General features: G+C 43.5%; 1 protein-coding gene across 2 annotated transcripts in view; it reads right to left on the bottom strand.

The window, feature by feature from the left end:
• The window catches only part of LOC116324913 (ephrin-A5b-like), an 86,651-nt gene extending 82,092 nt beyond the window's left edge, over positions 1 to 4,559 (bottom strand). Inside the window, exon 1 of one of the 2 annotated variants that reach the window (XM_031745690.2) lies at positions 3,003 to 4,559. In XM_031745690.2, the coding sequence (XP_031601550.1) occupies positions 3,003 to 3,127 (125 nt within the window). In that variant the 5' untranslated portion in view covers positions 3,128 to 4,559. The remainder of the gene's footprint in view (positions 1 to 3,002) is intronic. The other variant, XM_031745689.2, reaches the window with a different exon arrangement.
• Between the last annotated feature and the right edge of the window lie 7,614 nt (positions 4,560 to 12,173).

Below are 12,173 nucleotides of genomic sequence, written 5' to 3' on the forward strand. Positions count from 1 at the left end.
ATGTGCCTGTTTTACTGGCTTTAATGCACTAATATACTAATAGTAATGGATCACTTTGCAGAAACGAGGTCCTAAAACGCCCTGAGGTGTGTTATTATGAATATTAGTGCATCTGTAAATCTCACTAAATCTTCCATCAGGGTTGGGCTGTAAATGTGAATAGCAGAAAAATGTTTTGCAACCCGACAACACAAAAGTTTGTCTGCAAAACTGCTTTCTACACATCTGTCGATACACATAATTCCTTTAATAAACTCACTTCTTGTGAACAATTTATTAAGTACACAGTTCTTATTAACCTTTTCAAACTGCACGGCCACCACACAGACAATATCTGACCTAAGAGGAGGCACACACCAGCATTTTTAAAGTTTATATCCAAATTAGCTGCTTTCCAAAGCAGCATAGCAGCCAAGTGCACGGCTAACACCCCCTCAAACTAATGGGACAGATTTTTCCTGTCTCCTCCAGCCCCTACACCAGACAGATTTAGCTGACAGACAATAATCTGAAGTCTTTTTAGTTCTTTTTAAGGGATTTAACATTTTAAAAAAATAACTATAAGTCATTATATCAATTATGTGTGAGCTGTTTCTTTTTAACAAGTCTCCCTGATACTGGAGTTCTCTTTAATTTCATTAAGTAGCTTATACAAGCACAGCGACTCGCTGTCACCGACTGTGAAAGCTTTTCAAACTCCAGGCAAGGCTGGGCCATCCTGAGGGCTCCAAGTCCCGCTCATCTGAGCCTAATCAGCACCGAGCATCAGCGCAGGAAGATTGTTCCCCAAGATGAAAGCAAGGCAAACATGAACGCAACGTTTATCGAAATTACAAAAAAAGGGCTCCTTTCAGCTCCTCTGAAACAATGGAAAAAACATGAAAATGTCAAAGCATTTCCATTTTTCACGACTCACTTCCCATTTCAATTCCAGAGCTCCTGTAGGGCATTTCATGAATGGCTGAGTATGGACTGCTGCTCCGGATGCCATTTTTCCTCACTTTGGTCAAATATGCAGCAGAGACAGGAGAAGAGGGGGGTAAGAAAGCTCATCTGGAAGTTGGGACTGTACCGCAGCAGGTTCCCAGGGCTCCAACACTGAGTATGGTTACATTAAACAGCAGGGATTCAGCACCCGCCAGCTTGTATGGAATACTCTTAAGTTCTGCTGCGGGTCAGGGGCCCCTGGGCTTTTTAACATGGCCCTCTTTTACATTATACAGCAAGGGTCAGGTTTAGATTAAAGTCATGAATGAGAAAAGGAGACAGTCATTTAGAGTTACTCATTTATTTAGTCCCTATTCTGTCGAGACAAAGCCCAGGCAGGGTGCCGTGCTGGGCCCGTCATCGGGCCCCATGGCCGGCGGTACTGCCCCGGTTTTGACCCTGACAACGGTCCCCTCTGTGCTGCTTAACCCGCAACTTGCCTGGTTACTACCAAGTGTGTGACCTCAGCATGTGTGGATCTCTCACAAGACCGAACGCCACGCTGTGCCTTGGCCGCTGCTGAAATACCCCTGTGTACCCCCTTATTGTCTGCCCCAGCGTGGGCCAGGAGGAGGGCGGAGGAGGCGGAGGGGACACTTGGATAAGGGGGTGGGGGGGGAGCATGGCAACCAAAAAACTAGACTTGAGAACTGGGAACTGCTTCAATGCCAAAAATGGAGGGAGGAGAGGACCTGCAGCCAGCGAGTGTGACAGAAGGCTGTTATCAGACTCAGATATCTTTCTGTTAGCAGCAGAGCAAGAACTGCATCACCTCCTTTGATGTCACCGCCGCAGCATTTGCATTTCTATCATTAACATCCTGTCAGTTTAACTCCTCCGTAACACACACTTGCCCTCAGGGTGACCATTACAAAGACATGCGAAGGCTCTTGATGTGTGTTTTGACTGCTGAAGCCCAGAAACCAGTTCCTGGGCCCTGAGCAAATGTTGATATAATATTTATTTATTGACTCATGCTGAAACTGCAGCCTGCTAATAAAGAAAGTATTCCAGCTGAAACAAAGTGACAAACACTCATCATATCACTATGCGCTCCGGTGCTGAAGGTGGAAAAGTGAAGCACTGAGTCACTGAGGGAGGGAGGCGCCCGGGCACAGGCAGGAGGAAGTTTTGGAGGAGAAATGTCACCTCGGGATCCATGCAAAAGTTTCTGGGAGAAACCTCTCAAACAGGAAGCAAGAAACACATCAGATTACAATTTATCAGCTCTCTCAGGGCAAAGCGATGTGTTAGTGCGATAGATCAATAACATTAACCCTAAGCTGACAGGGAATATCTGCAATCCCTCACAGGATGACTCTCCGTTTTGCACCAAAACGATCCTGTCATTTCTAATCGATGACAGCAGACTGCAAGCGGCTCAGCATTATTTTTAAAGCACCACAGTAACACATTCCAAGCAGCACTTGTAACACATCTGCTTTCAAATTTCAAGCCTGATAATGTGGAGCAAACAGTGAGCATTAATGGATAACAGCACGTAAATGACAGCCTGTGTAAAAACACCTTGTTGGTGAAGGAGCTGTCATGGGGAGATTTATGCTGCTAAATGTGCATGGTTCATTACAAAGAAGACTCAGACATGAGGGACTATTAATCTGCAATCATTGCAACAATCCATCAACAAGGACAACAATTATTAAGGTGAGCGAGGTAGCGAGCAATCTGCCAGGCTTGGTTTGAAGATTTAAAGATGGTGGCACTTCAAAGGCAAATGTTACATCATGGATACAAACAGGTGTGATAACAGCTGAGCTATTAAATTATCAGTATTTAACGCTGGGTTTTTGCTTTGCTTCCTAAAGTGGATTACCTTCAGTTGCCCGCACCTGTAATGCCACAAATAGAGCTGAGAGTATAACCACCTCAGCCGATCAATCAGCCTTTTGCACTGCTGCATACAGGGCAGCGCACAGGGCGCTCCTGCAGGGCACAGGGAGCCCCCCTCCCCGCTCCGTGTCGCTGCGTCCCTGCGGGAGAGCGGGGTTACTTACTTGGGGTTGGTTCTGTTCCAGAAGACGGCGTATCGGTCGGACACCACCTTGGAAGCAGGGTCCTGGCCGTACACGCACATCCCAATGATGAGGATGAGGAAAAGGATCATGTCCACCTGCGGCATAATTGCTGTGGAACTCCGATGAACTGAAAATTGGCCGAAAGTCTTTGTTGAATCAGGTTAACAGGCTCTGATGTGTGCTGGTGGTGCCTCTGTGGATGACAGTCCACTTGTATTTCCTTAAAGATGGAGCTCTTTTCTTCTGTACCTGGAGCTTAAACGCCGTCTTCTTCATTTAAAAGCAGCGATTTGGGGTTTTAGCAGTCAAATCATTTCCTCGATTGGATCTACTTTAAGTGAAGAGACGCCACAAAACCACCGCTTCAGCCACGACTCAACTCCGCACCGCGCAGCGAACAGTTTCTCCAACTCGCAGTGAAACAGTTCAAAACAGGAGCCAGCCCTGCGCAATCTACGCAGTACAGAAGAATACTATATATATGTGTGTGTTTGTGTGTGTGTGTGTGTGTGTGTGTGTTAGAATAAAAGGATAAAAGGCAAAGTGTTCCTGTTAGGGCAGAGATTTTAAAAAGAAAAAGCGCAGACAGACACTCAGTCCCCGTGTCGCCGCACTCGCCAGCTCGGGACCTCTCCTCCGGCTCTCCGTGGATCCAGCGACAAACACTGAAAGCAGCAGCTTCAGCTCCGGCTTAATCCGCAGCTGTCCGATCTCTCCTATCCAAGCGACCAAGAGCAACAGCACGAGATGACAAAGCTCTCGTGGAAACGCGCGCGGTCTTCAGGTTAAATGTCCCCCGACGAGCGGCTCCGCCACGTAACCGACAGCGCGCCAGAAGCGGTGCGAAGCAAGTAAAAGCAGCGCCGTGTGGCTCCCGCTGCCATGCTCTCCCGGACCAACCCCCCCCTCCCCGCTCTCTCCCTCTCTCTCTCTCTTCTACTGGGCCAGTCAGGGAACACTGGAAAAAATCTTGACAGTTAAGAGGCTCGAGCTCGTTTCCCAGAAAAATAAGTCAAATAAAACCTGGATTCATCGACTGTTTTTGCATTGTTCCCACTTTTAAATAAACCATTCCCCCCCCGACCAGATCGGGGTTTTTTTGAATGAACAAATAACCCATCCTCACAAATTCACCATATTATTTGTCCCGTGCTCGTGCACGGGGGAGGTGGGGGTCATAATCAAGTTCTTCACGGTGGGGTTTTGGAGCCGACCCGCTGCAGCGGTGTTTGTTGTTGCAGATATTTCTTGCAGTGTACAGTTTCACGGGTGCGCGCGCTCCCATCGGCTTTGGATTTTTGAACGACGTGTGTTTCGCTTACAAAAACAACACCTCTCCTCCTCCTCGAGCGGGTGAGGGGGTTTGAGGGAGGTATTGATGGGGGTGGCTGGTGTGTGCGGGCTTCCCACAGGCCCGCAGACAGACTTCAGATCTCTGCGCAACCAGCCACTTTCACCGGTTCAGCTTCATTTTCACTAAGCAGTGACAATGTCCAAGTTTCATTTTGTACTTGAAAAGTTTTATTCAAATGTGACATCAGCGTGCAGATTGCCTTTCAAACACTCGTTCAATGGATTTACTGACATAATTATGTCAATAAAGAGCTCTTCTGGTGGCCTGAAAACAAGCTTTTTTTCTTTTCTTTTCTGTTTTTTTCCCCAAAGCACTGTTTTCACTTGGGAAGCTGCCATTCTGAAACCTGTAAAACGATCTCAAGCGCTCTGCTGGCAGAGTTTTCCCTTGTTTTTTGGAGAGAAAAAACAACATTTCCATTCTGCTCTAAATAGCCACATATTTTATTATCTGAACAAATGGAAACCGGGTTTATTTTTTATTATCTTTTATTTTTTTCATGGCCACACACAGGCATTATAAAACATTTGTTTCATAGCTTCCAGTGTTGTGCATGTGCATCCTGCCGTGTCGTGCTGGTTTGAGTTCATGACTCAGTGCGCCACGTAGTGGTAGTCACAGAAAAAGCTCCGCAGATCACGAGGAATTCACTGAGGGTCAGTTTTTTGTGTTGTTGTTGTTTTTTGTTTTTTAGGAAGATTGCAACACCGTGCTCATGAGAGACGAGATTATATTAAGTAATTAAAGTAAATTGTGGGTTTCGGGGTGTTTAGGGTACATAAATGTCATCAGGTGAGCTTTTCTGTCCCACAGCGAGGCAGACGCAGACAGAGCTCAGCCTGGTGGCTGAACTAATCCTCCTTATAACAACAGTACCACCGAGGAAGCTCGTCTGAGTGCCACTGGGCTCAGCAAGAGGATTGTAAACTGCACTAAGACACTAAACAGTCGCCGCTGCTCTTCACACTGTGGCTTCTGTTCACTAACAGCTTGATTTATTCCAGCCGAAAAAGGCCGGCTGAACTCCATTTCCCCTCCTTTAAAGTTTAGTTTAGTTTTTAAAAACTACTCAGAGCACAATGTGAAATTGCTTCAATAAAAGCAACAGTTAAATGGATGAGAAGAAAATACTATTTTTTTTCCACATGATGAGATTCACACCACCCCCACTCTTTTCTTATTTACCAGGAGGCAAGCTTTGGGGTGAGAGCGGCTTGAAATGATGTGAAAGTGAAAGGGCATAGGGTAGATATCACATCGAATTATCACATCAAATGCCTTATACAGTAAATCAAATCAAATGTTTTTCTGAGTGGGACTCCGCAGCTGAGTGGTTAAGTGGTTCACACAGCTGCCTCAGAGAAAGATGGCTTCAATATGTTTTTATCCACTGAGTCTTTTATGTGCAGTGTTCTCCATGAGTGCCTGTTTCATGTTCAGATGTTAGCTGGTATCTGTCTCTGTCATTTGATGCTGGGTGGGTGGGCGTTCATCAGTTTTCTGAGAAATGGCAAATAAAGCATTTCATCCTCATCGCCAGGTTTGGGAACATCTTCTCTTATAGAGCTCCTGTCATCAGTATCTTCCAGTATGAAAGAAAATGCTGCTCTGCACTGAACCTGACACCCAGGTACTCCACAGTATGTTCTTACAAACAGCAAGTATAAACCAGAGACTATAGAAATGATTGATGTCACAACCACGAGATCGCCTATTGTTTTGTGGGTTACTGCAGTCATGGAAAACAGAAAGTTTGCTTCTAAGTAAAGCCCATGACTCAAGAGCTTGTAGAAACACCTCTTAGGTTTCCTGAAGTTTCTCTGAACATTGCAGGGTGAATTTGCTGGGATGTCCAGTCTAGGAAAAACCATGTGTGCACTGTGTTACCACAGAACCCGGCTGCTATTTACCCTCTTAATTCCTATGGAAGCGGTAAGGCTGGACTTAGTTCTTCACAGGACTGCAGAGAGTCCGGTGAAAACTCTTTTTCAGTTGACTTTTTAGCATTTTGTTTTCCAGAGCTCTAAGATATTGTTTAGTTATAGCTAAGCTGGTAAGCAAGTTGAATCCATATGGCTGCATCACCTACAACTAACTTGAATTTCACTCACCAAAACAATGGAATCCAAACTTCTTGGATGATCCTAACCTGTATTATCTGTCAGACAAATATGTCTTGATGCATGCTCAATCATCCAGGTAAGTAAGTCCCAAAAAGTTGATTCTGTTGATCTGGACGTAGCGTTTTCAGTGGGAGAAATGTTTCGTCACTCATCCAGGTGACTTCTGCAGTCTCCGTTGACTGCAGGTTTCCCTCTAACCTTATAACAGGGTGCCAGATAAATAATTAAAAAGGCTTCAGACATCCAGTGGAAGGGTGAAGCTAGTGACCTGAATTAGCCGACATGAAATCTATTAAATAGCGTGCAGCTTTAGCAACCCACCCTTAACATCCATAAATTCACGCCTCTGTACAATTTAACCCCGGCTATTACAAATGGGAAAATTAGCTATAGAGATTAAAGCTGTTTGGGTAAAATCGGTATTGATGTTTATTTCTACTGTAAAGTAATTTTAACATGGCAGTCTGTGGGGATTTACTCAGTTTTGAAGAGAGCCTCAAGTGGACATGGGAGGAAGTGCACTTCAGCAACAGGTTTATTTTCAACCGCAGAAAGTTATTGGTATAAAGAAACTTCTTCCCCTTTTTTGTCTTTATTCAGTGACATAAAAGCACCATCACAAGGCCACAAACAACAATATTTGAACATTAAATAACTTCGCCAGGCTCATGGGGTCTGTTTCTGGACCTGTATTTAAATAGAGAGCACATTTTGAAAATGATTCATAATATGAGGGTCCAGGTATGAGTCAGTGTCATATTAGCTTTAATACTAAACTAAAATGAATTTAAACAGATTTGTGCTCACAGCACAGCAGCAAAGAAGAACTTCCAAGGAGTTACTCCAGAGAAAACAGTGATCCAGCCTGGATTGGCTGTAACACTGGACAATCTTAATCCAGACAAAGACATGACTTGTTTTTCTGCGGAATATTCTTTAATAATATCTAAGGTCAGACTTTTTAAAACCACCTCGATGAAACAAAACTTCCTGGATTACTAAAATAAACCTGACTACACTTGTACTGCATTATGAAACAGCTCTTTGTACCTGTAACTGGCAAAGAACCACATGCAAATACACAAAGTCATGGGAAAAAAATCTCGTGAAACGACCGTGACACACGCCTGCTGTGCACCACACATCCTCAGACGGCTGGGGAGCGAGCTGAACCCGAACTCGGCAGCTCTGTGCTCATGTTCCCGTTGGCTTTGTTTACAGTAAATCCACCGTACGCTGTGTTTGGTTTGGCTTTCTTGTGAGGTCATTGTTTGTGCACAAGTGTGCATGCTTCTGTGCGTCTTGCAAACTCATCAGTGTGCATACGCAAACCGGCTGGTCAAGTGATTTGTGTGTGTGCGTGTTTGAGCGTATTCTTCTTTTGTGCATGTGCACGCATGTGTGTATGTGTGTGCGCACACCCCGGGGCTGATGATCCACCTCACCCAGGCAGACTAATCCATGAGCTATAATCACCTCATCTCCCCAGCTAAAGTGCCTGTCCTACTTCATTTATGCCTGATATACGTCTGTGTTCCCCAAGACAATGGAGTCATTATAAATTAGGGTCAGTGGGGCTGCCAGCACAACACACAGCATCCTAATGTTTCTCATGGCCTTATGATTCGACTGTCACACACACAGAGGAATGAGGATTCATTTTGATGTATATATCACACACAGTTTTTCCACAGGAGTTCTGAATCACACACACACACACACACACACGCATGCATGAGCAGAGCGAGGGTGCAGATTGTTCAGCTTTTTTTTCCTGTTGTTTATGAATGCAATCTGCAATAAAGGAGCACCATCAAAGTGCCACTGAGTGTTTATGTAGTGACACAGGCATTACAGCCCCCCAGTCCTCTTCCATTAGCAGCTGGTAAACAGACTGTAATCACGTCGTGCTCTGTAAAGAAAAATCCATTTCAATATTTCTATCCTGCAACCAAAGAACTGAACAAATTGCTTCTTTTTATTACTAAAAGTTAAATATCTGCTGTAACAGCTTGAGTCATTTATGTTTTGTTGATTAATTCGGGCTTTGTGTATGCACGGCTAAAAAAGATCTTAAGTGAAATCTTGACTTTATATTCCCACTTTATATTTATATGATGTGGAGAAAAAAAAACACGAAACAAAAGAAAAAGCTACAGATTTACAAAAGTCTTTAGAAGATCACTCCTATCTTCTGTCCTATAATTTTGTATATAGCAGCCTGATTCGGTTCTGTGACCCAAGAGAACAGCAGCAACACCTCAGCACAGGACAAGGCCATAGACGGTATAAAAAAGGGATGTACTGTAGCTTCCGAAGACAATGCAGAAGTGCCTTACAGCTGGATTCTTTTTATAGCCACCAGGGGCGATACCTGAGGTTTCAAAACTACTTCCCATTCTATAGAAGTCTATGGGGACAGCACACCTGTAACCTTGAGGTCTTAACACTGTGGTCTCATAGTCAGCTCACCTCCTCTTTCATCATATTCAGTTTCAGAGGCAGATGGCTAGAATGCTCATCTCAAGACTTCAGAACAGGACTTCTTAAACCAACTGGTGACTTCACAGCTTCACAGCTACTTCAGTCTTTTATACTATGTGTCAAACACAGCATCAAGAAGAGGAGTTGGGTAGAAGTGGGTTGCAAAGAGGCTTGCAGATGTGAGACACCTATAGGCAGGCAAAAGCAGTCGTAACTGTCCCAGAAACATTTTACATTTGTTGTCAAAATCATGTCTGAGTTCACAGTCTTTAAAAAAATGATCAAAACTGTTTAAAATAAGAGGGTAAATGTGGTCTTTACGTAACGTTTGGCTGATGCAGATTGTAACTGGTCATATGACCAAAGTTTAGTTGAGAGCACGACATTGTGGCGAGAGCTAGCACAGACGCAGAGGAAGCACATACAGTTCCAAAACAACCTTAATTTGCATGTGTTCCAGGTGAACAAGTGCAGCGGTGGCCTTTATTTGCTTACATTCTGTGTAAAAGTTGCTTTCAGCTGCTTCCTTATTTGGCAGATTTTTCTGCTATGTATAGCACTATATAAGCACCAGTCCCTTTCAGCATATTTGGGATTTTTGTGTTGTCGCACACAAACATGAGAGATTTCGAAAAAGACAGAGGGAGGTGTGCTGTAAACTTTTTCTTTTATTGTAGTTGTTATGGTGTGTACCAAAGAGAGTGATAAAAATGAATCTTCAAAGACATCAGTGTGATGCATGATCAACTGGACTGAAGTGGCTACAATAACTTATAAGGGCATTGAGATCAAGTGATCTACTACATATGCAGCTGAGCTTGACTCCATTCATAAAGCAGATGCATCCCAACTGCATACAACACAATTATGTGAAAGTATCTGTGTTCATATCAGCTTCTCTAAGACTTTTGTTAGAGTAATTTAATGTTTTATTAAATTGTTTTCCATGTGAGTGGAAAAAGAAATACTTGAGGAGGAAATAAATGCAAGTAATACTCAAAGCAAACTGCTTTAGACTCGTTTGTTTTATCCCACCAGGTCTAACAGCAGACATGGTTATGATGAAAGACTTCAAACCTTGCCTGGTTTCTACCTCTGCACAGATTTTCAGTTTTTGCAAGTAAAATATGAATCAAATGTATGAGCTTACTTTGTGGGTAAAAAAGCAGAGGACATTTCTTTTCATGCAGTCCAAATCTATCTACACAGAAATACTGCAACCCTTAGTCTCTGATGTTAGCTCCTTACAAGATCATTCTCCAAGGACCATAGAGGCACATTCTGAGGTTTGTTCACTGGCATTTCTTTCTTATCTAATGAATGTTATCCATCACCTTTTATTGCCTGACATCACCACTTACTGTCCTTTTTTATATAGTTATTGCAATAACTGAGCTGCATGCAAGCTCTTTCCTGTGAAGGTACATGTCCACAGGGGCCATCATTTCCACACTTAGCATTCACTGCCTGTGTGAGCAGTCATGCAATGCATTCTTGTGGTGTCGCGTTGCATTTTGAGCGAGGGGGGTGTCGAATAGCACACTCCTCATTTACATAAAGTTGAGGGCTTGGCTACATTGTGCACATCAGGGGGCAACGTGGTGCATCTGGAAACTCAAAGAAAAGTTTTGAATTTACTTTTGTCAACCCAAAATGAAGAAAGATTCATCCAGTCGGTCACAACCTTGTGTTTGCACGGTTATGGGAGGACGTAGGCGTGGGACAGCGCCTGTGTGCTATTTTCCCCTTTCCATATACTAAATGCCCATGTAAGCAGATAAGACTTAGAATTTTATTAGTGTCCATTTTTTAAATGTCAAATTGAATGCTGAAGTGCGGAGCTTGAATAACAGAGACGAGTGTAACAGTCCAAATAATTACAGCCTGGCTACTAATTATTGATCTATAAATACATTTAAATTTGGTGTTACCAACAGCTCGTTGGGAGTGCAGACTATGTGGCTCTTTGCTCCATACAAAGTGACGTTTGGTGGATTTTTAAAAAATATAAGTTAGCCCAATAAAAAAGTAACAGATGCAGCAAAGCACACTGCTTAGATTTTTGGGGGGAAGTCAGGGTTAAATGTTAAAACTTCTCGTTAAGCAAAGAATGCATTCTGGTCACTGCAGTTTAATACCTGATTGTGGTTACAGTCACTTTTACATGATCTGCTCTGCTTGTTTTTAAAAGGATTTTAGAAAAGAAGTGTCCAGGTCAGCTGCTGTTGTTTGAATAAACTGCTTTAAGGGACACTGATGAGTCACACACTTCCATTTCTATCTATCTTGCTTCCTTTTACTTTCACCTTTTTTTTTCTCTGTGCCTCTTTTCCGACTGCTTGCAACGCTACGGCCATCCCCTTATGGAAAAGTAAATGTTTATATCTCCCTTGAGGGACTAGTTTATTCCTCGGCCTCTTCTTCTTCATCGCTCTGTCGAAAACTCCTGCCTGAGCCTTACCAGCTGGCCTCGCTACGCTGCTCCACGTAGGTTTTAGATGTTAAGGTTAGAAGAAGAATAGCCTCTAATAAAAGATTTGGCCGCAGTGAAAAATACACAAATTAAGGTGAAATAGGAGTTGAGAGAGGGGGTGGCGGGGTGTGAGGAAGATGCATGATGACAGGTTGACTCAGACCCAGAAAGACGTGGGAGGTCTAAGTTATTCCTGTTGAATCTGCACTTGTAGATCTGTGTGTGGCACCTGATTGAACTCTTCTGTATACATGACCTCTGCAAACACAAACACACAAACTCACACTTGTGCACAAAAGCCAGAGAGTGCAAATTCACAAAAATATACATACGCACACAGATACACCTCTCACATGTTTTTATAGAGGAAAAAAAAACTTCTCTCCATCCATGTTTTCACAGTGATGTTTTCCTGCATGTAGGTAAGTGATGCCTGTGACCCGTGGAGCCCGCCTTGCTTAAAGTCATTCAGACTGAGGGCTGTTGACACTGGAATGCTTGCTATGCTGATGGGGGAGGTTCTCACCAGATTTGTACATTTATACCAGTGGCAGAAGGTGATGAAAGCACCCTTTCTTTATAGCCTTCATGAACTGGCACTATTGTTGCCTTAATGTCACATCAAAGGAGTATTTGTGTGTGCCAAAAATGCCGTTAAGACCAGTTCGCTGTTTTGGACAAGTACCCTTGTCATTGGACAAAGTACAGCAGTGATA

Source organism: Oreochromis aureus, linkage group 7 (genome assembly GCF_013358895.1).
Source record: "Oreochromis aureus strain Israel breed Guangdong linkage group 7, ZZ_aureus, whole genome shotgun sequence".
Lineage (NCBI taxonomy): Eukaryota > Metazoa > Chordata > Actinopteri > Cichliformes > Cichlidae > Oreochromis > Oreochromis aureus.